This window comes from Plecotus auritus, assembly GCF_963455305.1.
Source record: "Plecotus auritus genome assembly, chromosome: 8".
Lineage (NCBI taxonomy): Eukaryota > Metazoa > Chordata > Mammalia > Chiroptera > Vespertilionidae > Plecotus > Plecotus auritus.
Window position 1 is genome coordinate 92,647,576 of NC_137782.1, and position 27,107 is coordinate 92,674,682.

The 27,107-nt window shown below is 42.5% G+C and overlaps 2 protein-coding genes across 8 annotated transcripts; one reads left to right on the forward strand and one right to left on the reverse strand.

Moving 5' to 3' along the window:
- Positions 1-15,057, reverse strand: AURKA (aurora kinase A). 4 transcript variants are annotated; one of them, XM_080685299.1, is made up of 9 exons: positions 14,018-14,209; positions 10,987-11,033; positions 9,895-10,174; positions 8,462-8,516; positions 7,018-7,209; positions 6,012-6,150; positions 3,469-3,617; positions 1,006-1,180; positions 1-860 (listed from the first exon to the last, which is right to left on the reverse strand). In XM_080685299.1, the coding sequence occupies exons 1-9, from the start codon at positions 14,052-14,054 to the stop codon at positions 675-677; spliced, it is 1,260 nt and encodes a 419-aa protein (XP_080541425.1). In that variant the 5' UTR covers positions 14,055-14,209; the 3' UTR covers positions 1-674. The 4 variants fall into 4 exon arrangements, with proteins under 4 accessions (XP_080541425.1, XP_080541422.1, XP_080541423.1 ...); XM_080685296.1 differs by lacking the exon at positions 14,018-14,209 and adding an exon at positions 14,229-15,057 and having other exon boundaries at positions 7-860; XM_080685297.1 differs by lacking the exon at positions 14,018-14,209 and adding an exon at positions 14,229-15,057 and having other exon boundaries at positions 216-860; positions 3,469-3,572.
- On the forward strand, positions 14,227-27,107 carry CSTF1 (cleavage stimulation factor subunit 1). Of its 4 annotated transcripts, none has more exons than XM_080685301.1 (6): positions 14,227-14,401; positions 16,031-16,231; positions 17,585-17,862; positions 18,012-18,209; positions 18,721-19,111; positions 24,933-27,107. In XM_080685301.1, the coding sequence occupies exons 2-6, from the start codon at positions 16,063-16,065 to the stop codon at positions 25,190-25,192; spliced, it is 1,296 nt and encodes a 431-aa protein (XP_080541427.1). In that variant the 5' UTR covers positions 14,227-14,401; positions 16,031-16,062; the 3' UTR covers positions 25,193-27,107. The 4 variants fall into 4 exon arrangements, 3 of the variants coding, with proteins under 3 accessions (XP_080541427.1, XP_080541426.1, XP_080541428.1); XR_013961482.1 differs by lacking the exons at positions 14,227-14,401; positions 24,933-27,107 and adding exons at positions 14,497-14,571; positions 21,603-21,616 and having other exon boundaries at positions 18,721-19,248; XM_080685300.1 differs by lacking the exon at positions 14,227-14,401 and adding an exon at positions 14,497-14,571.

The window sequence follows — 27,107 nt, forward strand, 5'->3', positions numbered from 1 at the left end:
CTATATATGTCTTAATGTATTTATAAAAACAACATATAAACCATGGAAAACATTTTTAAAAAGCACTTAATATTTAGAACTGGCTGAGACGCTTCTCCACTGTGTTCCAAACAAGTCCCACAATGGAGGAAGAGCCTGTGGTCCTGTTTCAGTCTCGGGCAGGATGAGTGGATGAGGGGGACTAAGTAACAGGCCCAACAGGGGAGACAGAGCATCCAGAAGGGACAGAGTCTATGCACATCTCTTTATTTTAACATTTAAAAGAATCACATATTCATTCTGACAACTTTACCAGGTGTGGCCACCCAGTAGGTTACACACCCACTCAGGTACCTGGGAGGTTATTGCACGGCTCCTGAACTGATAGGGTCGGGACAAAGGCGCCAACTGCCCACAACCAACTTGGAGGTCACCTTCCACAAGGACCCTTAGTCTATACGGGCTGCAGGGCGGCTGCACTTGCACCTTGCCTCCGGAGGATAAAACCAGTGAAGCGATCACGATTCTCATGGCTACTTGCGCTTCAGTGTCATGTTTATTGAAGTGGAACTTTCTATACTTTTCCCTAGCGCTGCGGATTGCGAGCAGGCAGTCGATAGTAGATTATGTTAGGAGTGTGTTTCTGACCAATGACACAGCAGCCCTGGCTCAAAGGCTCTCCCCCTGCAAGACTCTTAAGATTGCTTGCTGGTTGATTCTTTGGATTTTTGGCTACTTGATGGTTTTGAGGAATTTGCTGTGATCCAGGGGTGTTCCAGTACTTCTTTCAGGGTCAGCCTTTGGTTGGGGTTATGCATCAACAGTCTTGAAATCAGGTCCCTGGCCCCCTCTGATACAAAGTCAGGGAATGTGAATTCAACCTGGAGTACAATAAGTGACAGGCAGTCACAAAACGTGGTTTAGAGAGAACAGTACAAACAATTTAGACCGTAGCCTCAAGGGAAGGCCGAGAAGGACAGAAAGGGTTCTAACAGAGGTGCTGGATCCCTTCCAGTTGTGTCTTACCCGAGATATCCTTTTGTAGGTCTCTTGGTATGTGCTTGCCTCAAAAGGAGGCTTCCCAACTAAAAATTCATAGCAAAGAACTCCAAGGCTCCAGAGATCCACCTTCTCATCGTGCATTCGGCCTTCAATCATCTCCGGGGGCAGGTAGTCCAGGGTGCCACAGAGGGTGGTTCTCCTGGAAACGAGGGAGGTACAGGTTGACGCGCTTGTTTCCGTGATCACAGCAGCTGCTAAAATCATCAACTACACTACCATGGACTGAGTGCTCTTCCTAGGCCAGATCCTGTGCTCGGAGACAGGTGCTATTATAAATCCCCATTTTTTGACAGGAAACAGATTCAGAGAGCTGGATAAGATCACAAGGCTAACAAGCAACACCCCAAATATGTCCAACTCCAGAAACTCCTTAAATGATGTAAAAATAAGAAATTTTAAGTATCACTGCTATATAAAGGCAGCCATACAAAGTTCTCTGTAAATACAATGTAGCATTTCTTACATGACAGATATGCTAAGAAGCTTAAGAGACAGGTGACATTAATGACAAGAAACTAAATTGTCTCATTGTGACAGCACATGCTGCCTTCTGATTCAACACTGGTACAAGAGACACTAAAATTGGAGGGCGGTTTATGAAGTATTCTTGTTAAAAATATTCTTCAGGCCCTTTGGTCCAATTTCCAGCAAATACAGAGGATGAAGGACAAAGCTAAGTGTCACCACATGCAGAACAATCCATTTTAAATTGTGGGGCAACTGGTCTAAGTTTAGATGAAAGAGACACAATCAAATATAATGCATGGCCCTTGGTTAGATTCTGATTTAAAAGAACAGCTGTAAAATTTTGTGGACAACTGGAGAAATCTGAACATGGACTAAATATTAGCTATTACCACAGTTACTAATTTTCTTAAGAGTGATGATGGCTGGGACTAGACAGGACAACACATCCTTATTTTTAGAAGATGCACACTGAAGTGCTCGAAGGACAAAGCATCATGATGTATGCAACTTATTTTTGAAGGTTCACCAAAAAAAGTAGACAGAGCCCATATGGCAAAATGTTAACTGTTAAATGCAGGCTTTGGGTAGTCAGGTGAGCGATCAACTGCAATTCAGCATCTCGATATGTTTCAGTGAGTTTCCAAAGGCTGGAAATAAGCTGGTGGTGGCAGACAAACCTGGAGCAAAGACCGTGTTGATGTTTGTTGCTTTATATTATTCTATGCCATCGAAAAGCTTATGCTGGGTCATGCCTGGAGCCCAGTAAGCACATAAGTGTTCACTCAACTAAATGGTGACTGGAGATTAAGGAGCCAGCTCCCCAGTCAGTCAACCCCTCTCATCACCACTGAGATGAGGCAAACAGCACCCAATGACCTGGGAGCCCTTATGCTTATCAATGTTTGGGAGGTAGGGCGAAGTGACCATCAACATTTACACAAATGTTCTTTTCAGAAAAGGGTAAGTTATCTTTCCTCCCACGATTATATCACTGGATAGTTAAGGTATAGTTTTAGCCCTGTGTGCCACAAAGCCTACAATTCTTCATTATTTGCCTCAGCAGGTACCAACAGCATCCAGTGGTGATAGACAACCAGATTTTTTAAAAAGCAGATTCGATGCATTGCTAGAAACAATTTACAAGTGGGGGGTAATAAAAACAAAGCTCACCCCATCCCATGGCACCTATGTAGGCTATACAATTTCTTTTAAAAACTAGATTTTTTAAATTAAAAAAATATAAGTTCTTTGGATTTTTTAAGTAATCTGGCTATAATTTTTTAAGCCCTACCCCGAAGTGGACTAACTTCTATCAGTTAATGTATGCTTGTAAATGTTCTACTTCGCATGTGGTTTCAAAAGCTTATTTAAACTCAAATAAAAGAGTATAGAACTTTGCTCTGATTTTCAAAGTTCACTTAAGATTTAAATTGTTTCCTTGGTTGCTCTCTCTGCTTTAAGAGAAAACAAGAAAGGACTGTTCCGTTGATGACAGCAGACCAAAGAGCATCTTTAACCACCACCCTGAAAGTTCCCTTCACACCCATTTGGTGGTTGGAGTTCCCGCAGAACTGCCCTCAGATCCAGACCTTGGCAGGGGCTGCCCCAGAGAACTTGTCGTAGTATGTCAGGCGTACTCCCCTCTACACATCCTGTACCTCTTCTCTGTCATATACCTGTCCTATTTGTTTACTTACCTGTCCCATTCATTAGCTGTTAAGGACATAAACTGTCTTTAATTCCAGGCCTAGGACACAACAAATAGTCTAAGTGGTTGCAGAATTAAAATGTCCTGGAAAACACTATTTTACTATCGGGGCCTAAATTACTCCAAAGTATTATGTCAATTACCTGTCCCAATTAAGCACAACACCTATGCTTAGGTACTTTACTATCTAGCTCATGCTTGGCCACTGGGGCTTTTGCTAACCCCAACAAGTTCCTCCTAAAGTTACATACCTGGAGGATGGGGCATGTACGGACCACCCAAAATCTGCAATCTTAAGCTCTCCAGTTGATCCAAGGAGCAGATTCTCTGGTTTGATGTCTCTATGAATAACTCTCTTTGAATGGCAGTATGATAAGGCATTTGTCAATTCTGTGATATACTATCAAAAAAGTATTAAAATTGGTGTTTTAGATTTCATATAACAAGTTAATTTTAGAATCTTTTCTGAAAGAAAACCCAACATAGACTTTTAACATGTTTTGTAGATTTTAAAGCAAAAGCTAGAACCAATTGATGACTCAAAAAAAAAAAAAATCAATTGAACCAAATTGGTGTTCAGCATGAAGTACAAGTTATTCAGCGCAAGGTTATTTATTTGCTAACACAGCAGATGAGACATCGAAAGACAGGAAAAACAGTGATGGGCTATAACTACATCCCCACAAGACAAATTACGGCCCAGCAATTAAGAGAATACTGAACAACCAGTACAAATGAGGGAGTCAGACATAAGCAATTTTTTCAAAACACCAAAAAAAATCTCTCAAGTACAGTCAATTCCCATTTTTAAAACCAAGATCAATTTGCAACAAAAGAATTTGTTTGAAGCTAAACATTTACACTAAAAATATGGGGGGGGGGAGGGGAGTAAATAATCCTGAACAATAAACAGAAACTAGAAGCAGGTGTAGTATTGGCATGTTAAATTCAGGATAAACTAATTCATTAGTCAACTTAAGAGTCCACAAGCAGTCAATCCTTTTGTTAGTTACCACCTCAACTGAAAGATCTCGCAAGTCCAGAATGTGCTTTAACATATAGATAAGAACTGTTATTAGTATACTGAAAAAATATATTTGGCTCTGACTAAAGTTTGAGAAGGCTTTGTTTTCCAAAAGCTATTGCTAAACAGGACTGAACATTATTCCACACCAAAAAGGTTTATTAAACAAATGGGTAAAAACCAAATGTCATTATCAGAAAAGACATTTTTCATTGTTTCAGCCAAAAGCCCAAGACCAAAATTTAGACAATAATAAATTGAAAGTAAAGAGAGAAAGTTTTCTACACATTAGAATTGCAGAGGGCAATGGGCTTTCCTTTCAGTAAGTGAAGGGATACACTGAGGTATGTCCATACAATGAAATATTATTTACCAATAAAAAGAAATGAGCTATGTCAACCCCTGAAAAGATACAGATGAATCTTAAATGCACACACCAGTTGTTTCCCACAGGAGTAGCTGGCTAACCATTCTGATGCCACTATCCATGTACACAAGCATTGAATAATTAAATGAATGGAAGATGGTGGAATCCAGGTTTCCCAACACTGGAGTGGGAGGTTACAGAAAAGCAAGGGGGGTAGAATGATCCCCACGGTAATGGACACGTACTTTGCTTAATACAAATATAGATGGATAAATGTAGATATACTAATAGATACATGTATACACACACATTAGTTTACACATGCTTCCTTGCTCTCTGTCAGCTGAAGACACCCAGTAGCATGAGCACACTCAGAACCCAGATCTTGGTTTCTAGTAATACACTGCAATAAAAGGAACCGGGGCTCCTGGGAGAAATGGTAATTCTAGGACTGGGATAGGAAATACGCAAGATGAGGCTGGAGCATCTAGTAGTGTCAAAAAACTTAAAAAAATAAAAAATACTGCACACCCACAATGATGAGGAATGTCAAAAACACAGGAACCATGAGGAAGAGCTCCCAGTGGACAAAGTTGGAACAACTTGAGCAACAAAATAAAGTAGTATTGGATTGTAACTCAAAAGTATAAAATACTGATGAGTTCATATTAACAAATGACTCAGTAAATACATAAGGAGAATTCAAAATAATTTTTGTAGATGTCTTCCCCACAGGAGGTGGAACATAACCCCCATTGTTTAGTGTGGCTGTGCATAGAGCCTGCCTTTGAAGGAGCACAGTATGGAAAAGGGAGAAATGTGACAAACACAACCTTGGCCAGGTGATTAAGGCCAACACCCACTGGGATAAGTTGGTGTGAACCCTTGATATGGAATGAGAACACGTTTTACCTCCATGATCTTCTCAAACACCCACTGACCTAGTCTAACCGTAAGAAAAACTGAGGAAATCTGAATAAGTATGAACTTCAGTTAACAGTGATGTATCGATATTTCTTCAATTAAAAAAAATATTCATTAGTTAAGACGAATGTACCATACTAATATAAGATATTAATAGGAGAAAGTAAATACAGAAAATAGATCTGTACTATCTTCATAATTATTCTGTAATTCTAAAAGTTCATTTAAAAAAAAAAAAGCAACTATTTATATACATTTCCACAGAAAAACAGCTTTGAAAACAAACCAGCCTCAACATTCTACCTGGTACCTGTTTTTATCTGTATATATGGTACAATGATTGATTTTTCACTTCAAATATTCGATCCTATTAAGCTATCAGTGCATTAAAAAGATCCATTCTACTGTACTGGAAGACACGTGGCCATGTAGGACAGGCAGGGAACGTGGAACTGACTGGAAAGTAAACAAGCACTTACAGTAGCAGTTCTCTGCTCATCAAACCTGGACAGTTTCTGAAGTTCTCTATAGACAGTTCCAAGAGGTGCGTATTCCAAAATGAGGTACACTCTGGTGGCATCATGGAAATAACCATACAGCCTGAGAATGTTTGGATGCCTGCAACAAAGGGTGAACACTCAACACCTGGTTTTAAAGCAGATACAAGACATGTGCTCAACACCAAACAAACTCTGTGTAAAACCGGTAGTAAAAGCTGGTTCTGGTCACAAGACCCCCCTCCTCACACCCCAACTTGAGAATCTGGAACTACAGACTTCACTCTAAGAAAAATACACATATCCACATATCAGTTTACATGCTTTCAAGGTATTCATGGACCTCAGGTTTACCTAAGACTATTCTTTCCTTCCTTTAAGCTGTCTTTATTCTTAGGGTGGAAAACTCAGCTAAATATCAATTCCCTGCTAATTAAAAGAGACACGGCATTCCCATAGTAACTGGATACCGAATGCTACAAGAGATATAAAAGCGGTCTTCAAGAATGGCAAACGTGTGCTGCTGAGGACTCCGTGCAGCTGAGAGTACAGCCATCAGAGCCATCAGTCCTTCTCAACCCCAGCCAGGTGTTGCCAAGTAGGGATACAGGCATGATACAGATTTTTAAATCTGAATTTACCTAATTTAAGTATTAGCAACTGATTCAAGTTTGAAAAAGCACCGAAAGAAAAAAAAAAAAAAAAGACTCTGGCCAAAGTCAAGCATGCAAACTCTGCTCACAATTCAGAGTAAGAGGTATCATTCCCCATATTATCCACCCAAAAAAATCACTCCATTAACATAAACCTCCAAGATATTTTTCAGGCCTACAGCATGTAAGTCTAGAAAAATCTTTGGAAAATGACAAATTCCATCCCCCTCTGCAGGACGATGAGGCAGGCAGGCCTTCTAGGAAGCAGTTCAGTCATTTATCTTCATCACTTGGAGTTCTGTGCACCACTCTTTGGAAGATCCCTGAAAACTCACCTAAGGTGGGACTGTATTTCTACTTCTCTTCTTATCTGATGCTCCACGCCTGCTTTCTCCAGCTGGGCTTTGAATAAGACTTTCAGAGCCAGGATGAACTTGCTCTGTTTTTCCCTCGCCAGGTACACATTTCCAAACTTTCCTTTACCCAGAGGGCGACCAATTTCAAAATCTTCCAAAGTCCATTGCCTTCTAGGAAAAAATGTGATCATTTTAAAATATCAAGAAAACAAATCTCTTCTAACAATTAATGAGTAGTAGACACACCCTATATATAATTTTATAGTTATTGTTCAGAATGTACCATCTGCCAGAACCAAGACAATACCACAATTAATGAGGCACCACAGACATTAAGTCCCCCACACCCCCACCTGCCTGCCACTGGCTGTGAGTCACTGATCAGGAATAATGTAGACATTAGTGCTGAAACACTCAATGGCATTTCAGAAGGCATACAACCTATTAATAACACTAAGACCATAAGAAGGATTAGGTTACAGAAATGGCCAGGGGAGAATGCCTCCGAACCATCTTGGGCTACTTGTAAACTAACCACAGCCTCCTCTCCTCAACCCCTGGGAGATGCTAACACTCTCAGGGGTGGAGAACCACTCCGGTAAAGCAAGCGGGATGGATCCCACAGGGCATTTAGTGGGGGAACCATTAGATTCTCAGAAAGTCTCCACTAGGCAGCTAAAGCAACCTACCCACGTTCTAGAACAGCCGTGGGCAAACTACGGCCCGCAGGCCGGATCCGGCTGTTCTATCCGGTTCTCTTGCTCTCCCCTCCGCTCCTTTACTTTGAATTTATATTAGTTCACACAAACACTCCATCCATGCTTTTGTTCCGGCCCTCCGGTCCAGTTTAAGAACCCATTGTGGCCCTCGAGTCAAAAAGTTTGCCCACCCCTGTCTAGAATCTAGACAATTCAGAGATTGACAGCAGGCTTTTAGAAACTATCTGGGGAAGATATAGCCATACTTTGTTATAAAGAACACAGTAATTCTATGAACACTGTCAAAATACTCATACAATCATATATATACAGTTCTACAACATGACCTGGTTTTTTAAATAAACTTGCATACATATATATATATATATACACACACATACACACACACACACACACACACAAACATATAGAAGAATACACAAACCATATGCAGTGGTTACTTCTGAGGGTAGAAACTTTATTTTACACATTTCTGTAACAAATTCACATAAGCTTTTTCTAAAGTTGAAAAACTTGAGTCCCTAAGTTAACATCCATCATTAAAATCCCTCCTCTTTCTTTTATAATTAGAAACATTTATATTTTCAAAGTTACAATATAAAGACCTCTTTGTTTTTTAAAGAGTTCCCAAAATTAAATGTGCAGTTAAATTGTGTTTTCCAATAGAACGATAGCACAAAACTTCATAAATAAGTAAAGCTTACTTTTTTGATTCTTCGTTTTTCTGTTTTGAAGCCACTTCCTTTTCAGAATTCTTTCCTACACAGAATAATTTAAAAACCTGTTTTTAGGATAACTATACAGAATAAGTTAAAAACCTGAGAACAGAAATAAATCAAATAATGGTCATCAAAATATTCATGACCTGGCCATTTTTAGTTTTCTTTATAAAAAGACTACCACAGCATAAGCCGACTGCCACCCTGTGAAGTTCACAGATTTCTAGAATAAAGATGAGCAGACACGTATAGTTAGGCCTTACAATAACGTGAAGGCTCGAGACTGAAGATTCTCCCCAAAGCCTGTTTCCAAATGAAGAGCTTCTAAGGTAGAACAGTCTTCCCATCCATGACAAGCTCCCCCTGGTCACCTTTCTCCCATGAGGTGGGACAGCCAACTGTCCATATGCTGCATACAAATAAGATCAACAATGTGCACCCAAACCTAAACCATTACCTGCTTTTCACTCTCCTCCTTGTCAGGGGAAACACAGAACTAGAAGCCACCAATTCAGCAAGATGTATGACAAACCAATGGCACAATAGGGTTCTAACGTTGCTGTTTCACCAGCCAGAGACTGTGTGGGACATTGCCTCTTTCTCTGGCATTTTGAACTCTACCAGCAGCACAGCATGGTCTGCTCAGATATTCGAATGCAGGGCCCAGCTGGTTTTTCCTTCCATGGTTCACCATCTCAGCTCACGCCATCAATATAACCAGCCTCTCCATGTTGTTTACTTAATGCTTCTGCGTCCCAGCTTCCTCCTCTGTAAAACTGGGTTAATGACTCTGACTACCTTCCTTGAGTGGTTTCGAGGACTTGAAAGACAAGGTGGATGAAGAAAGCACTCATCTGAGCCTACTGTGTGGGCATTCAAGAGATGGTAAATAGGAACCATTACTATCCACCCTGCCCCTCTTCCCGCCCCCTCCCCGAGTTCAGGCCTCCCTACCATCCTGCACCCCTGAGTGCAGCATTGCTACTCCAATGTATTCCACACTCCAGATAAGCTCTCTACAAGGCACGTCAGTCCCTCCTCTGCTCACAAACCTTTCAGCAACTTCCCAATGCACAGAGGATGAAGCCCCACCACTGAGCACCACCAATAGTGCCCACAGTGACCTCAGCCCGGCCTGCCCCAGCCCATCCACTTTCCCCCAATTTCCTCCATGCTATGAACCTTGGAACTTGGTCCCTCAAATGTACCATGAGGGTAGGAACCAGGTCTTCCCACAGGCCTGGCCCACAGGAGAACTGTGACTTCAACCTGACATCAAATTTCCTCCCCAATCTCAATAGAAATGATATAAAGGCTAGGACTCCAAACAATATAAAGTACAAGTCTATACACTTGCCTTTTTTTTTAAGCTAACTAGAAAGCATGACTACACAATGAGTCTCAAAAAGCTGATTTACCAGGGGCTGGTGGCTGGGGCTGCTCGCTCTTTTGCGTATTATTCAGTGGTCTGGACACAGGGCAAGGACCACTGGTTGCCAGCAATTGCTTCTGTTTCAGATTCAGAACAGGTTTATGGCTGGAGACAAGCTTTTGTGCTTTTGAAGGAACTTGCTGGGAGGAATTCGAAGGACACAAGACCCGCTGAGCCTGGCCACTATTTGCAGGTAACGGATACTGAGAAGAAAATTGCTGAGTCACCAGAACACGTTTTGGACCATCACCAGATGGAATTGTAGTCTAGGTTAGGAGGGAAAAATAAAAGAAGCTTCAAGGTCTTCATAAACAAAAGCTGAATATCCTGAGAATTTGTTTCTGGTATAACAAAATAATGAGTGTCAGGGTAAGAGATGGAAGAAAAAAGCTATTTTAATCAGCACTTCTAAAGGACAAGGTTAGTATATGGCTGAAAGGAATACCTGAATGGCACTTCCTAACCCCTCCCTGATCCCACCCTAAAACCATGCTCCCATAAACCAATGTTCATTAACTAAACTTCCATTTAAAGAGGAAGACAAACACTTCCTAAGAATTCAGTGACTTGGGAATTATGATTTAGCAAAAAGCTGCAATACAGAAACTTTACTAGTATACCAAAATCCCATTTGCTCTGAAATTTCTTTGACGATACATGTTTAGGAAAAAATGGGGGGAAAAATATATCTGACCCAGAACCCGGCTTAAAGTGGAGTCCTAGGAAACATGCACTAACATCTGTTTTGACATTCCTCTGAACTTATACTCCCTGAATTGAGATCAAACAAAAGTATGGCAAAGAAATTAATTTCTGGCCAGCAAGTACAGGCAAGCATTAGGCTTCTATTGTGTACATTATGCTGCATACAATGGAAAATACAGACTTGAATAGGTAAGTATAAGACAAAATAGAACAAAACAGATACAGTGAGAGAATCAACAAAATGTTCCTGAATGCTGAGAAAAGTGGTCTAAAGTTACAAATCCAAAGTGAAGGTGAGAAGCATTCCAGATAGAAGACCATCCTCCATTTGGGTTTTATAAACGTGACTGAGATTACAGATTACTCAGTTTACCTTAACCAGCCCTGAAATGCCGTTTTCTTTAGATTTGTCCATGATGCCTGAAAAGAAAAAAGAACCTTTAATTTATACCTGTTATGCTAGATCGGGGTCCTAGCCTCAACAACACAGAATTTTACACTTTTTCTTTGTCCAAATGAAGCTGGCAAGAGGGCACTGTTTTCTCATGTGACATAATGTTCAGGTGTGGGCCTTTCCCACAGACCAACCTCTCCCCTGGTACTCTGCACTGTGTCCCATCCCATCCCAGCCAGTCTCCTCCCATCACCTCCCCATCCTCCCCTCCCTTACTTGGTACTCAAAACTTCAGTCCTGAACTGGCTCGTCCCTCTGCTCCATCATCTCCTCTCAAATGGATCACTTCCATCAGTGTTCAAGCCTACTTCTACACCTGCTACCTTCATTAGAAAAATTCTCTTTACACTCTAACTGAACTCAAGCTATGACCACATCTCTCACCTCCCCTTTCAACAGCAAATCTCTCTGGAACAGTTGTCTACACTGATCATCTCTACTACCTACTAATTCTCTCATCCTCCTTGAGCCCACTCCCCTTAGTCCACTTCATAACTAGCCCCTACTGTCCAAATCCACAGGTCAGTTCTCCGCCTCCATCTTACCTGAGTTCTAGGCAGCATGACAAGCTCACTCATTCATTTTCCACTCCTTTCTTTACTTAGCTTAGACGTAGGCCTACGAAGTCCCAGAATGTGGACCCTGACCACCTCTCTAACTATATCTCCTCTTGTCTATTGCACACCAGCCATATAGGGCTCCTTCCTTTCCTCAAGTCCCCTGCCACAGGGCCTTTGTACTTTCTGTTTCCTCCACCTATAAAGCTCTTCCCCCAAGTAGAAGTGTGGCTTGCTCCTTCGTTTCATTCAGTCTCTGGCCAGATGTTCCCTTTCAGACCATCTTTCCTTTATTTTCCTTCATAGCCCTTACTTAGCATCTTACATAACATTACTTGTACCTGTTTACTGACTGTCTCCCCAGACTCAGATATCCAGCTACCTACTCAATATTGCCCCACCCCCCAAAAAAAAGTAAGCTCCATGAGAGCAAGGGCTTAGTTCCATTTTGTTCAAGGTCTCCCCCAGAACATGCCCAGCACACAGTATGTACACCAATGTTTGGGGAATTAACCCAATAACAAAGCAAATCAATCATAAAAATAGTTTATAATGTGTACTAAACCCATCGAGTCAGGCACTGACCTATCAAGTAAGTAGAACATAAACAAGAAAGCAGAAACCCTTTCTGTATTTTTCTTACCCAGTGCTCTCTGAATTCCAGAATCCAATTAGAAAGCACTCCCCACCCCAAGCTCTCACAGCCATTTCATCAATATGCAAATCACTCCACCTTGGAGATGGGGCTACTAAGAGTCAGAGTCTTCATATCAAGCAGTGAGTTAGTAGAAACCATAGACAAGTGATGAAAATATATGCTTGTTTATGCAAATGCTAATTTCTCATAGGCTCTGCTTTCTTCACTTTCCCTAACAATTACAAGCAGCACACTGAGATCACATGGGCCAAAGGACATAGAGTCAACAGTCTTCAACAAAAACTACAGACATTTGCTCCAATTTAACAAACTTTTCCTTCCCAGAAGATTAATAACAAGCAGAACAGAATAAGATTCTGATCCAGAAATTCTGGAGAAAGCTCCAGGAAGACTGCTGCTCAAGAGGTTCTGGTCCACAGCCGGGGTCAGGAGTCACATGACCAGATGACCTTCACCCGACTCCTGCAGTTAAAACCAGGAATTCTGCTTTCTAAACAGGAAAACTGTTAGACCTAACAACACTGTGGGTCCCAGCCGTGGGCAAACTACGGCCCGCGGGCCGGATCCGGCTGTTCTATCCGGTTCTCTTGCTCTCCCCTCCGCTCCTTTACTTTGAATTTATATTAGTTCACACAAACACTCCATCCATGCTTTTGTTCCGGCCCTCCGGTCCAGTTTAAGAACCCATTGTGGCCCTCGAGTCAAAAAGTTTGCCCACCCCTGATTCTTTCATGGAACCTACTAATATCATCCACGATAAAGAAGAGTGGAGAGGAAATGAGTGTTGCTGAAGAGAGTTTAATTCAACCAAGGAAAGTAAAGCAGGAGACATGAAAAGTCTAGCGCAGTAGCTACATCCACACATCGTGAGGAGGGTTAGAAATAGAGATAGAAATAGAGACTTCCAGGCCCAACCCCATACCGAACAAGTCAGATGCTGCATTTTAACCACATCCCCAGATGACTAGTATGCGCTGGTCCACATCACTAGTTCTAAATGAAACATCAGGATCACCTGGATAGCTTGATAAAAGTAAACACCTGAGTCCCGCCAAGCGATTCTGATTCATCAGGTGGGTCTACGCGTTAACAAAGACGCCCCGGAATCTTGATATGGGCAGGCTACGGTTTGCAAAGCATCAGCCCACCAAGGATGGCCTCTTCGAGAAGGTTAATCATTTATTCACACACTCCTCCATCTAGCCCAGGACAAGGGCCTTCCTTGGCTATTCTATCCCCCAGTAAACCACACACATTTCTTTCACTATTGGAAGTTACCTTACTAGTTCGTCGTCTGCCTCCTCACCCCCACTAGAACATAAGCTCCAAGACAGCAAAGACCTCCTCCGGTCTGCTTTCTCACCCAGGTGCTCACTGACTACGAGCATCCCATCAGAAAGCACCCGCACCTCCACCTGACCTCCACCCCACGCCCATCTATTCCGGGTGTTTAAGACACATCATGCGGAAGGACGCCTTAGTACCCAGGAGCGGACGGGAGGGAGCTGGGAAAGCGGGGGTGGGGGAAGACGGAGGTCAGGGAGGGGGGGATGGGAGGACGACGGAGGACACGGAACCGAGGGACGCCTTCTCACCCCGACTCTTCCCTCGCCGGTCCCGCGGCCCCACCCCACCGCCCGCTGCCCTCCCACCCGTCCGGCTGCCCGCTCGAAGGCCACCCAGGCCTGCCGCCCTCACCCTCCCGCCTCACGGAGCTGTCTCCCGGCCTGGACACCTGCTGGCTCCGGCCTCCGACCCGAGACCGCCGTCATCCAGAGAGCCGAGCCGTTAGGACTCAAAGAGTCATTTTAAATAGGAGTTAAACTCTCTAGTCCGAAAGCCGATTGGCCTGGGCTAGAGAGGCGCTGCCTTCTCATTGGTTCACAGCCAGCGCGACGGCCCGATCAGGTCCAAGGAAGGCGGACGCGGCGCGCAGGCGCACTTACTCCGTAAGGCCCCGGAAGTGGCGGAGCCAACGACCCGCTGGACCCGTGCTGTTCTAGTGCGAGCGCTGCTCTCTGGGTGGTGACATTTGTCTGTGAAACAGAAGCCTCTTGGCGTCTGTGTTGTCGCGTAGGAGATAAAGTCGGAGGAGGTGAACGAACCTCTCAAGGTGCCGGTAAGTAAGATGGCGAGACGGGCGGGGCCGAGTGGGCCGATCGACAGCGCAGCGCTCGGCGTGGCGTCCTTTTCGCGTGCGCAGTGAGTATGCGCTCGGAGCGATCGATCGGGCAGAATTCGTTCCTCCATTTTTGTAGAAGAGCGGGAGACCGAGAGCTGCACTCGCGGGTACTGGGGTCCCGGGATGTGCACAGAGCGGCTGGAGCGGTCGGGCTGGGACCTCTAGGGGACCACGGGAAGGACTGGGGTGAGGGGAAGGGGTGACTGAGCGGGGATGAGTACGCGCTGACTTGCCAGGCTGGGCCTGCTTCCTCCTCTTCAAAGGCCTCGTTCCCTCCCTCACACCAACCCTAGTTCACCTCTGTGCCGGGGTGGTAGCGGAGCGCACAGCGAGGGGCCGTCTCTTCTCTCTCGGTCCTTCTTCCAGCCCCGGGCATAACCAGTCCTGGTTGGGTTCTTCTATCCTCGGGCCTCGGCACCCTCACCTGCAAATCGGTGGTGGTAATTAGGCGATTTCTAGCCCCGCGAGCCCGCGTTCCATGCGTTGAGAACGGAGCTCGGCCTCTCTTTTCTTTTTAATCTCTCTGTACATCCCATAATGCTTCTGGCATGAGTGAGGAGACGGGATGGAATAGCAATTAAGTTCTGGGCTCTGGTGTGGACAGTCCTGGCGGCCACTTTCATCTTGGACGAGTTACTCAGCCACGTGTTACTTTCAGTGGATTTCTTAACCTGTTTGATTTAGTTTCGTCATCTCTGTTGTGTCCTGGTGTTGTCTACACAAGCATAGAATTATATGCATTTGCTTCCACGTGTACTTAAGTCCATTGAATGGATTTATGCAATGAGCAAATGCTGCCTTATAAAGTGTTCAGCATGGTGTCTGGCAAGTGCTTAATAAATGTCAGCTGTTGTTATTAACACCCATCAATACAGCGCTTTAAGAACTAGGGCTCTGGGGTCAAGTAGCCTGGCTTAGAATCCAGGCTTTGCCATTTACAAGCTGTGTGATTCTGGGTGAGTTAGACCTCTCTGGGCTTCAGGTTGCCCGTCTCCTAAACAGGATTAGATGAGGATTTAATGAGGTCATGCGTATCAGTTGCCTACCCGATGTGTGTAGGTATATAGCAAGGTCTCACAACTAGTGACTGGAGCACTTAGACATCTGTAAATCCATCTAAGTGCCCAATCCTTCAGGTTTTGCCTCCCTCCTTTTTTATTGTTGTTTTGGCCATGTTATTTGCCAATATTTTATTAAGCAATTCACCTTTGACTCTTTTCCAAAGTATTCGACTTGATTAACTTTTAATAGCACAATAGGTGTTTTGCCCTCATTCCTTGATTTATTATCTAAATATATAATTTAACAACCTCAGTTGCTTCAAAACATGTATTAAGACTGACATAACTGATATTAGTAAACATACATTCAGCTAGTGGGAACAGTAGTGTCTAGACATATAACAGCTGAGGAACCTGATCTCAGACAAACGAATCATTGACCAAAGATAACGCAGGTAGAAGAGCTGAGATTTGAGCCTTGCTAGTCAGATCCAATTTCTGTGTTGCTTCTGTGATTTATTGGTGCCTCTCTTCTTAACCATCCACCTTTTTTCTCTTTTTGCAGCTAGCAGAGAAATTGTTTTCCTCTTCTCCAAGATGTACAGAACCAAAGTGGGCTTGAAGGACCGCCAGCAGCTTTACAAGTTGATCATTAGCCAGCTGCTCTATGATGGCTTCATCAGCATTGCTAATGGCCTCATCAATGAAATCAAGCCTCAGTCTGTTTGTGCACCCTCAGAGCAGCTCCTGCATCTCATCAAACTAGGTAGCTGTGAATGCAATTCATTGATCCTTTGACAAGGTTTCAGATGTTCTCACCCATCAGAATTTTTCAAGATTATTTCCACTTCTTTAGTGTAGTACACGGCAAGTACAGTGCTCGATACTGAAGGAGATAGCATAGTCCAGATTATGAAGACTTCTAGCTGTTTCTAGCCTCAGGATCTTTATGCAAATTATCTGGACCCTTCAGTCATTGGATTATTGACTCTTTAAGTCTCAGCTCACATTGTCATTCCAGAGTCCTTCTTACCTTTTCTAAAACAACCTCACTACTATCCCCATGCCTCCCCCCCACACACACACTCTTAATCTAACACACAATCCCATTTCCTTCCTAGCACAGGTACTGTCTGAAATTTTCTTTAGTGTTTTGGGTTGTTTCCCACACGATCTATACCCTCCACCCCCCCAAAAAATGGCAAGCTCCTCAAAGATCAGGACCTTTTCTTGTTCAATAGTATATCCTGGTGCTTGCCTGGGTCATAGAAAACACTCAGTGAAATACAGAATTTTCAAACCTGTTTATACCCTCTGACCTGGCAGTGCCAGTTGTGAGAATTTTTGTTTTAAGAAGTGAAACAACTTTATGCATGGAGAAAGGTCCAGAAGAATTTATACGACCATGTTAACAGTAATTATCTCTGGGTGATACAGGGTCATTTTTTATTTTTTCATCTGCATTTTTAAATTTTTCCTATGCTAATAAACATTGTTTATATGATGTGTGGAGCTTTTTAAATTTAAAACATTCTTGATAAACTTCAGTTTATTTAACATTCTTTCAAATATGTTTCACTAGTGTTAATGTATCTGACTTAATGAGCTTCAGAGTTCATATTAACAGATCTCAGCACTAACGATATAATATGGAGTAGGAAAAATGAACAATTTACAGAACTGCTTTTTTGTTTCTGTAGCTGTAGTTACATAGAACATTTTTGGAGGCAAAAATCAGCAGAGGTGACTACTTACTGAAGCCTGGCCTTCTATAACCTATGTTCCCTTACAGTGTGGTCACTGCATGCACCCTGGTCAGTGTGCCTAGTTTCGTAAAGTATAAGTGTCATGCACCTTCAAGAAGTAGTAAGTTGATATGGCAAACATCTTTCCCAATTTAGATCCTAAACTTTATCTTGGCCTTATTTTTTAAGGAGAAAGAACCATTGATTAGTTGTTTCACTTATTTATGCATTCATTGGTTGATGCTTGTATGTGCCCTGATAGGGGATTGAACCCACAACCTTGGCATATTGGGCAACACTAACTGAGCTACTCAGCCAGGGCCTGTCTTGGCCTTTTAAAATAATATTTTTCATGCCCTTAATTTTCCTTTCAGGAATGGAAAACGATGATACTGCAGTTCAGTATGCAATTGGTCGTTCAGATACAGTTGCCCCAGGCACGGGCATTGACCTGGAGTTCGATGCAGATGTCCAGACCATGTCCCCAGAGGCTTCAGAGTATGAAACCTGCTATGTCACATCCCATAAAGGACCATGCCGAGTAGCTACCTATAGTAGAGATGGGCAGCTAATAGCTACTGGGTCTGCTGACGCCTCCATAAAGATACTCGACACAGAAAGGATGTTGGCCAAAAGTGCCATGCCAATAGAGGTAAAAACCCCTGTAACGCTTACTATCTGCCTTTGTTCCTTCCTGAGAAAAGGAGAGAGTAATTTAAACCAGCTTTACTAAGCATAGTAGCAGAGTGCTCTGTGAGTTTGATCTTACACTTTGCGTATCTCCTTATCTTACTGGTCTAGGTTATGATGAATGAGACTGCACAACAGAATATGGAAAACCACCCAGTGATCCGGACTCTTTATGACCACGTGGACGAAGTCACATGTCTTGCTTTCCACCCAACGGAACAGATCCTTGCCTCTGGTTCAAGGGATTACACTCTTAAGTTATTTGATTATTCTAAACCATCTGCAAAAAGAGCCTTCAAGTACATTCAGGTTAGGAATGTTTGGGAAAAGCTTTACATTTTTTCTTAAATACAGTGAGCTGTTGTATGGCTATTCTCTTTTTAGAAGTAGTCTCAGTGATCATACATAAAAGGAGAGTACAGCAACAAGGATGTATGCCACAGGTGGCACGTGGCTCAGATTTCATTGGCACGTGGTTCACGTGTTGTCATGTGCCCACATCCTCTGGCTGGTTGGCACTGCTACAGGTCCAGTTCATACAATAAGGATTCAGAGTCCAATTTTGCTCTAAAGGTTGCAGATCCATTTGAAAACAAAACAGTCACTTCATTGAATCACTTACGGTAATAAACAGTTACTCAGTTAAAACTGTCAGGTATTTGCTGAAAGTCAGATTTGGTACCTTAAAGTAATTTGTTCTTTCTCATACCTGACCCATTGTTTAATGGATTCTTTGCATCATCCAAATATTTTCCACATTTCCTCTGGAAATAATTGTCCCATAGTTGGTCATTTAATGTTAATGTCTCTGTCCTAACAGGAAGCTGAAATGTTACGCTCCATCTCTTTTCACCCTTCCGGAGACTTTATACTTGTGGGGACTCAGCATCCTACTCTTCGGCTTTATGATATCAACACATTTCAATGTTTTGTCTCTTGCAATCCTCAAGATCAACATACCGATGCCATATGTTCTGTTAATTACAACCCTAGTGCCAACATGTATGTGACTGGTAGCAAGGATGGCTGCATCAAGTTGTGGGATGGTGTCTCGAATCGGTGCATCACAACTTTTGAGAAAGCACACGACGGTGCTGAAGTTTGTTCTGCCATCTTTTCCAAAAATTCTAAATACATTCTTTCAAGTGGAAAAGACTCTGTAGCTAAACTTTGGGAAATATCAACAGGACGAACGCTGGTCAGATATACGGGTATGTGAGAAATGGATATTACTGAACACTTATGCATCATTTTACAGTTTCAGATACGGGAAACCAAGGCTTAAACTAGGTAGGGCCAAAACGTTTAGCCAACCCTACAGTTAGTAAGAGGCAGACCTGGAAATAGAGTCCTAGTTTCTTTTTTTTTTTTTTTTAAATAAATCTTTATTCAGATTATTATAATTGTTTCTCCTTTTTCCCCCCCCATAGCTCCCCTCCACCCGGTTCCCACCCCATCTTCTGCCCTTACCTCCCCCCCACTGTCCTCATCCATAGGTGTATGATTTTTTTCCAGTCTCCTGAACCCCCCCATACGCCTTTCCCCCTGAGAATTATCAGTCCACTCCCTTTCTATGCCTGATTCTATTATATTCACCAGATTATTCTGTTCCTCAGGTTTTTAATTCACTTGATTTTTAGGTTCACTTGTTGATAGATATGTATTTGTTGTTCATAATTTTTCTCTTTACTTTTTTCTTCTTCCTCTTCTTTAAGAATACCTTTCAGCATTTCATATAATACTGGTTTGGTGGTGATGAACTCCTTTAGCTTTTTCTTATCTGTGAAGCTCTTTATCTGCCCTTCAATTCTGAATGATAGCTTTGCTGGGTAGAGTAATCTTGGTTGTAGGTTCTTGCTATTCATCACTTTGAAAATTTCTTGCCACTCCCGTCTGGCCTGCATAGTTTCTGTTGAGAAATCAGCTGACAATTGTATGGGTACTCCCTTGTAGGTAATTAACTGTTTTTCTCTTGCTGCTTTTAAGATTCTCTCTTTGTCTTTTGCTCTTGGCATTTTAATTATGATGTGTCTTGGTGTGGTCCTCTTTGGATTCCTTTTGTTTGGGGTTCTGTGCGCTTCCTGGACTTGTAAGTCTATTTCTTTCACCAGGTGGGGGAAGTTTTCAGTCATTATTTCTTCAAATAGGTTTTCAGTATCTTGCTCTCTCTCTTCTTCTGGCACCCCCACAATTCTGATGTTGGTATGCTTGAAGTTATCCCAGAGGCTTCTTACACTATCTTCAACTTTTTGGATTTTTTTTTTCTTTTTGCTTTTTCAGTTGAGTGTTTTTTGCTTCTTTGTATTTCAATTCTTTTGACTTGATTCTTGTGTTCCTCTAGTCTGTTGTTGGGTCTCTGTATAATATTTTTTATTTCAGTCAGTGTATGTTTAATTTCTAGTTGGTCCTTTTTCATATCTTCGAGGGTCTCGTTATATATATTGGCCTTTTCTAGGATATTCTTGAAAAGCCTTATAACCGTGGTTTTGAATTCTATATCCAGTCGTTTGTTTTCCTCCATTTCTTTTGTTTGTGATCTGTTTCTTTGACGCCGCATTTTCACTGCTTCCCTGAGTTGGTAGGGTAGATTTGTGTGCTAGGTTTCCAATATGGCCCAGTGGGTCGGCCTCCCCAGTTAACCTGAGGTGGACACTCTTGGTGCACCCCTTTGTGGACTGTGTGTACAGCCTTGTTGTAGTTAAGTCTTGATTGTTGTTGGTATCACTGGGAGGAACTGACCTCCAGGCCAGTTGGCTGTAAGGATCAGCTGTGTCTACGCTGGGAGAAGTTCGGTGCTGGAGACAGCCTTATAGGATTAGACTTGCCAAATTGCAATAGCCTCTGTGCTCAGCTTGGATGGGGTGGAGTCTCAGGGCGGAGCAGACAGTCTTGGCTTCCTGTCAGCCTTGCCCTTGCGCGTGCGCACGCCTTCAGACCTCTTCCTTCCCTGGCTCCCGAGTCTCCGCCCGAGAGTCCAGATTCCCCCCACAAGAGCGTGGGTCCCCAGGGGCTCGCCTGGAACTGGGGCTCAGTGTAGTCAGGAGCTTCTGACTCCCTTCCACTAGGGAAAGCCTGTGGCAACCTCCGCAGCCTTTGTGTGCACTGGCACGCGCACACCTTCAGACCTCTGCCTTCCCCGGCTCCCGAGTCTCCGCCCAAGAGTCCAGATTCCCCCCAGTAAGAGCGTGGGTCCCCAGGAGCTCGCCTGGAACTGGGGTTCAGTGCAGTCAGGTGCTTCCGACTCCCTTTTGCTAGGGAAGGCCTGTGGCAACCTCCGCAGCCTTTGTGCACACTGGCGCGCGCGTCTCCAGACCTCAGCCCACCGGGGCTCCCCCGGGTCTCCGAGTCTCCGGGTGCCTTTCTCTCTACCTGACAGTCCAGACTCCCCTGTATGAGCCTGGGTCCACGGGGTTTCGCCCGGGACTGGGGTTCAGTGCAGTCGGGGGCTTCCTTCCCCCTTCCGCCAGAGAAAGTCAGCCAGGCTCTCAGCCGCCCTTCCCTCTGCGCGCACAAAGACCCTTTGCCGTACCTCCAATTCTCTGTGAGCTTTTCTCTTTCCTTCTAGTTGTAGAATTTTCACTCAGCCAGCTTTCCTGTGGTTCTGGATGGTGTCTGTTCTGTCTTTTAGTTGTAGTTTTGAAATTGTTGTTGGAGGCAGCAGTTTAGGTGCTTACATATGCCGCCATCTTGGTTTCTCTCTAGAGCCCTAGTTTCTTACCTTTGCTTTTCTCAATACATTATAGCTTAACTAGATCTGATTCCATGCAGGTAGCATTTGAGAACTGATGGTCTATTTGCAGGTTGACCGCCTGCCCTCTTCTCTGCAGTCCAGAGAAAAGCCTCCCTAAGTGTACACATTACGGACAAAGAGGGCTCAGAGGGAAGATCTTGGCCCATTCCTAAGTGAGCAGAGGTAGCCCCCAAGGGAGACCACAAGTGTTCTGAATTGAACCTAGATACAAAATGGGTGCTTCAGACAGAAAAAATTGTTCTTCTGCTTCTCATTAATTCATGTAGGCCTCTAATTGGTAACAGTTGTGTCTGTAAGCTCTGTGATGAGATTTAAATTTATCCTTTCACAGTAGTCTGTTCAAGTCTAGCTATTTATAGTGAGTATTGTTAAAATATTGTGTTTCATTTTTCTGTTCCTGTAGAAGCAAAGGCTGTTGTGTGGTAGAAAACCTCCAGTAAACTTCAGCTAGTTTCCTCCTCTGTGAGATTCTTGTGTCATGTGCTGAAATTGCATGACTCTAACCTAAAAGCTCCCAAAACTGTTGAAAGGGGTTCTGCTACGGTGTTAGCATTGCAGAGAAAATTGAAGAGTTGGTGAGATCTTAACCACTAGTGGGCAGCATAGCCTACTGCAGACTTAGCTCCTTGAAACCTGCATTTGCTTCCTGCTGTCTTTCTGGCTTCTGGTACAACTAGCAAGTGTTGGGAAAAGTCGTTTTTATTGTAGTTCTTGATGACTTCATTGAGCACTTCCTGTTGTATAAAGCTTGTTTGAAAGATATTTGATTATTGCTATGAAAAGACTGTGTGTGTGTGCTGCAAAAGGGAGGTATAAAAGTGATCAAGTAAAAATGGGAAAACTGCCCGGCCGGCGTGGCTCAGTGGTTGAACGTTGACCTATGAACCAGGAGGTCACTGTTCAATTCCTGGTCAGGGCACATGCCCAGATTGTGGGCTCAATCCTTAGTAGGGGCCATGCAGGAGGCAGCCGATCCATGATTCTCTCATTATTGATGTTTCTGTCTGTCTCTCCCTCTCCCTTCCTCTCTGAAATCAATTTTAAAGATCTTAAAAAAAAAAAAAAAAAATGGGAAAACCTCCCTCTTGAGAAGGTACCCAGTCTGCTGACAAAAATTTATTATATTTGGGGTTTTTTTAATGAATGTTCGAAATGTTTTATGGTTGGTTTTGGTGGGCAGTTGGGAGTTGATTTTAAATAAGGTTATACTGAATTTATATGCAAATTTCAGTTTTCCTAATTCACAGGTTAAGACCCTTTGTGTCAGCAAATTTAGATCTGTTTCTAGTTTTAGTGTTTAGTTAGAATTATCTATAATAATAGAAGAGTAATATGCTAATTAGACTGGATGTCCGTCCAGACGAAGCTGAGGCTGCAAGGGAAGCCCAGGTCCCCGGTGCCAGAGGGAAGCCGGTGCAAGCAGCTGGGGGAAGGAAGGCCTACTCTTGCACGAATTTCAATGTGCATTGGGCCTCTAGTCTTAAAATAATGAAGGAAAAGAGAAAACTACCAATTAAACATTAGAATTTTTGATGTTAAAAGTTAATTGAAAACACTGTAAACAAAATAAAAATGCTGGATTAGAGGGGAAATAGTCATAGCATATATAATAGACACATGTTAGACATTGGTCAGTGAACACAAAAGATAAATGACCAACCTCACTGAAAACCTAAGAAATGAAAAGGGAGGTATCATTTTGTGCTCATCAGATTTCAGGAATTTAAAAGGTTGGTGTTATTTAGTATTGATAAATATTTCAGTAAATACATTGTTAAGAGTATCAATTAGTAAAATATTTCTGAAGGGCAGTTTGGTATCATATCAAAATTTTAAATAGATATACAGGGTGAGGCAAAAGTAGGTTTACAATGGTTCATATGAAAAATAATATAGTAATAAATAATAATTATTGTACTTGTACTTACAACTGTAAACCCACTTTTGCCCCACCCTGCATCTTTTGACCCTCAATACTCTTAGAAATTCAACCTAAAAGATTCAGCATGCACAGGCACACATAAAGATGTCCACCCAGCATTGTCTGGAGTGGTGGAAAGTTAGAGGCAACATGAATGTCCACCAGAAGCCTCGAGTAAATTGTGTAGGAACAGTTGTTGAACAGGTTCTCCCTCATTTGATCCGCACAGCAGTGTTGGGGGTGCTGCTGTAATAATCCCCATGAAACAGAAGAGAATTAAGATGGAGTGAGGTAATTTGTTCAAGGTCACATCATTAACAAGTGGTGACCAGCTCAGACACCAAAGTTTGTATGGTTATTCATTACGCTGTGTTCCCTTTTTATATGGTCTCCACTACTGACTGTGGAATAAAAACAGCATATGATGTATGCTCTGATTTATATAATTTCAAATGAGTACAACACAGAGATATGTGGGAAGGATAATCATCAAAACATTGACTATGGGTGTAAAATTATCAGGCAGTTTTTATTTTTTATACTTTATATAGTAGTTTAAACAAAATATATCTTTTTCATGGTCATAAAAAAGCATAAAGCTTTCTTTTGGAGAGTAGATATTCCTACATCCCAGTAATTCTAGTCCTAGGAATTTAATTCTAAGGAAGTAATATGTTCTGAACAAAGAACGTTTATCACCACGTTGTTTACCATTGGATACAAACTAAATGCCTAGCAGGAAAAGAACTAAGTAATGATGTTTCTAAACGATGGGATACTTTGCAGACAGTAAAAATGATGGAAAATGTACCTAACAGAAAGTTGGTTTAAACTGATAGAAAAGACATATGATGTGGCACCAGTTTGTATTGTTTTTTAAAAGGTTTTTATACCTCAAAGTGCATCACAGTTAATAGTTGCCTAAGGGATTGGGCCCAGAAGTGATTCTCTTTTTCATACTTTAGAGTTCCCAAAATTGCACAATAGATGTGTAATACTTTAGCAATTTTAAAATGCTCTTTTTACATCTATGGGATTAATAGCCAAAGTAGAGCAGGCAGAGTGAAGGTCTAAGGCAGCCGTGGGCAAACTACGGCCCACGGGCTGGATTCGGCCCGTTCGGCTGTTCTATCCGGCCCGCGGAGCCGAAAGAGCAGAGGGTTCTCTTGCTCTCCCCTCCGCTCCTTTACTTTGAATTTATATTAGTTCACACAAACACTCCATCCATGCTTTTGTTCCGGCCCTCCGGTCCAGTTTAAGAACCCATTGTGGCCCTCGAGTCAAAAAGTTTGCCCACCCCTGGTCTAAGGTGTGAACTTGTAAACCTACCCTGGCCCTTACCCTCTCGGTCTGTGCGCAGGTGCTGGCTTGAGCGGGCGGCAGGTGCACCGGACACAGGCTGTCTTCAACCATACAGAGGACTACGTGCTGCTGCCAGACGAGAGGACCATCAGCCTGTGCTGCTGGGACTCGCGCACAGCTGAGCGCCGAAACCTGCTGTCCTTGGGCCACAATAACATCGTGCGCTGCATCGTGCACTCGCCTACCAACCCTGGCTTCATGACCTGCAGCGATGACTTCAGGGCCAGGTTCTGGTACCGGAGGTCAACCACAGACTAGAGCCCCCTGCCTTAAATAGGGTTCTTTTCTAGAGGACCCTGTTCCTCCCTCCCCTGTGTCTCATCAACCAGCCTCAGTAGAAAGTCATGGTACCATCTTTGGCAGTTGGACTGCCAACTCTACATCCTCCTTGGATTTGTACAAAAGGGTCTTTTTTTACCTTGATGTGGAATCATGGTGGAAAAAGTGGGAAACGCAGACCCCTGCTCTGCACTCACTGATGATTACAGTGTGATTTTCATCGGTTTTGTAAATACAGGACTTGCCATTTCTCTGAAGTTGATCTTTTGAAGAAAGGTCGAGTATTAAAGTGCTTTCCAGATCTCGGGTGGATCTGTCCTGAGGAATTCTCATTGGGCTTTTTTGTCATCTTCTGTGCCTGTTCCACATCTTCTCTGTGTTTTCCTTTCAAAATGCCTTTGACAGATAAGTAGGCATACCCTGAGAATCGAGTTTCGTGCCCTGTTAAACCACTTTAGAGAATCAATTCTCTGAAATGACATCCTAATAATAAAGCTCAGACCTGCAACTTTACTGTTACACATACTCACTTCAATAACATAACGGCCAGTTTTCCTGAGATTTACAGGAGCATCTTTCATCAGACCTCCCACATTATCTTCTATACCTTCAGTGCTCGTCTTCAGTAAATGCATTTCCCATCAAATGACACCATTTGAGGGGAAGCATAGATTTGGAGATTGTATCCAATCTAATCGGAATTAGGTGGTCTAACCACTGCCCTCAGGTGTTGCTTGTCTTCATGAATGGTTAATATTGATAGGCTTTGTACTTATGTAAATTTAAATCTTATTTTTCAGCCTGAACCTTAACTACTCATCGTGGATGCACAAGGCAACTGTGTTCTCAGAAGATTTTTGCAATTAACCCACTGATACAAGTTTTCTTTGAAATTTTTTTAGAAGGTGACAATATTTCTCTGGGTTGAGCTCTAGCTGGGTCAAAGAACCCAAATTCCCCTCACTAAGATATCTTTGTTTTATATTTATCCCCAAATACAAATACCTCATGATCTGGGTGGGAGCACCTAAAAATATAACCTGGGAATATTAGGTAAAAAGTATGAAACAGAGTAATTGTTTTATGTTACAGGAATTTTAAAATCTGATGTTTATTGCATAAAAATTCTGCTTTAGTCATCCTTAAGGATCATTTTAATTCTTTATAAAATTATTTTAAGCATTCTTAACGAGTTGAATCACAGTTTTTTGTTCAGATTTACAAAGACCTATATTTTGTGCTGCATAGTGAGTAAACTTATTTTTATTTTATGTCCTGATTCCCTGGTATTTGAACTAGGACATCAAACGGTGCTGCTTTTGTAAGATTAAAAGAGACCAGTTGACTAGGAACAAAGATAACCAGTTCTACCAAAAAAATTACCAAACATGGCTTCCCACTTATTTTTCTGGCTTTTCTTTTGCTTCCAACCTGTGAAACTAGAGGGGATGTTGGCGTTTCTGCATTGTTCTGCTCTGGCACACACCCTGGAATGCCCAGTCTGCACTCCACATGTAAGTCCCGCCGGATCCTTTTAACTGTTCGTGAATTAAAATACTAACACACACTTTTTCCAGTTTTTGAAATAGTCTCAGCAATGGACCTGTAGTTTCAGGACTTCTGTTTACAAGATCAAGATACTTTTGTGTGTTTCCAAAATGAACTTTCTAACCTGGGTTTTTTTCTTTTAAAAATTACCTTAATGTTTTGAACTGGTATAAATGCCATGAGTATTTCATGAATTTGGTATCTGCACATAATTAATTGTACCACACCACCGTGGCATTCAAATGGTGAATAATACCCAGTCAGGATAAGAATTTAAAACTATGTTATTTTTTAAAGATATGTGATTTCTAAAATAAACTTTTTGTATATAATGGTAATTTAAAGC

Excerpts from the sequence above, each read along its gene's own strand:
- AURKA (XM_080685296.1), bottom strand. The coding sequence starts at position 14,532 with ATGGAGGAACGAATTCTGCCCGATCGATCGCTCCGAGCGCATACTCAC. Across the intron at positions 10,175-10,986 it reads GCATTTCAGGGCTGGTTAAG|ACTACAATTCCATCTGGTGA; the intron begins GTAAACTGAGTA and ends CTCCTAACCTAG. Across the intron at positions 861-1,005 it reads CCTACAAAAGGATATCTCGG|GTTGAATTCACATTCCCTGA; the intron begins GTAAGACACAAC and ends ATTGTACTCCAG.
- CSTF1 (XM_080685301.1), top strand. The coding sequence starts at position 16,063 with ATGTACAGAACCAAAGTGGGCTTGAAGGACCGCCAGCAGCTTTACAAG. Across the intron at positions 17,863-18,011 it reads AAAGTGCCATGCCAATAGAG|GTTATGATGAATGAGACTGC; the intron begins GTAAAAACCCCT and ends TTACTGGTCTAG. Across the intron at positions 18,210-18,720 it reads GAGCCTTCAAGTACATTCAG|GAAGCTGAAATGTTACGCTC; the intron begins GTTAGGAATGTT and ends CTGTCCTAACAG.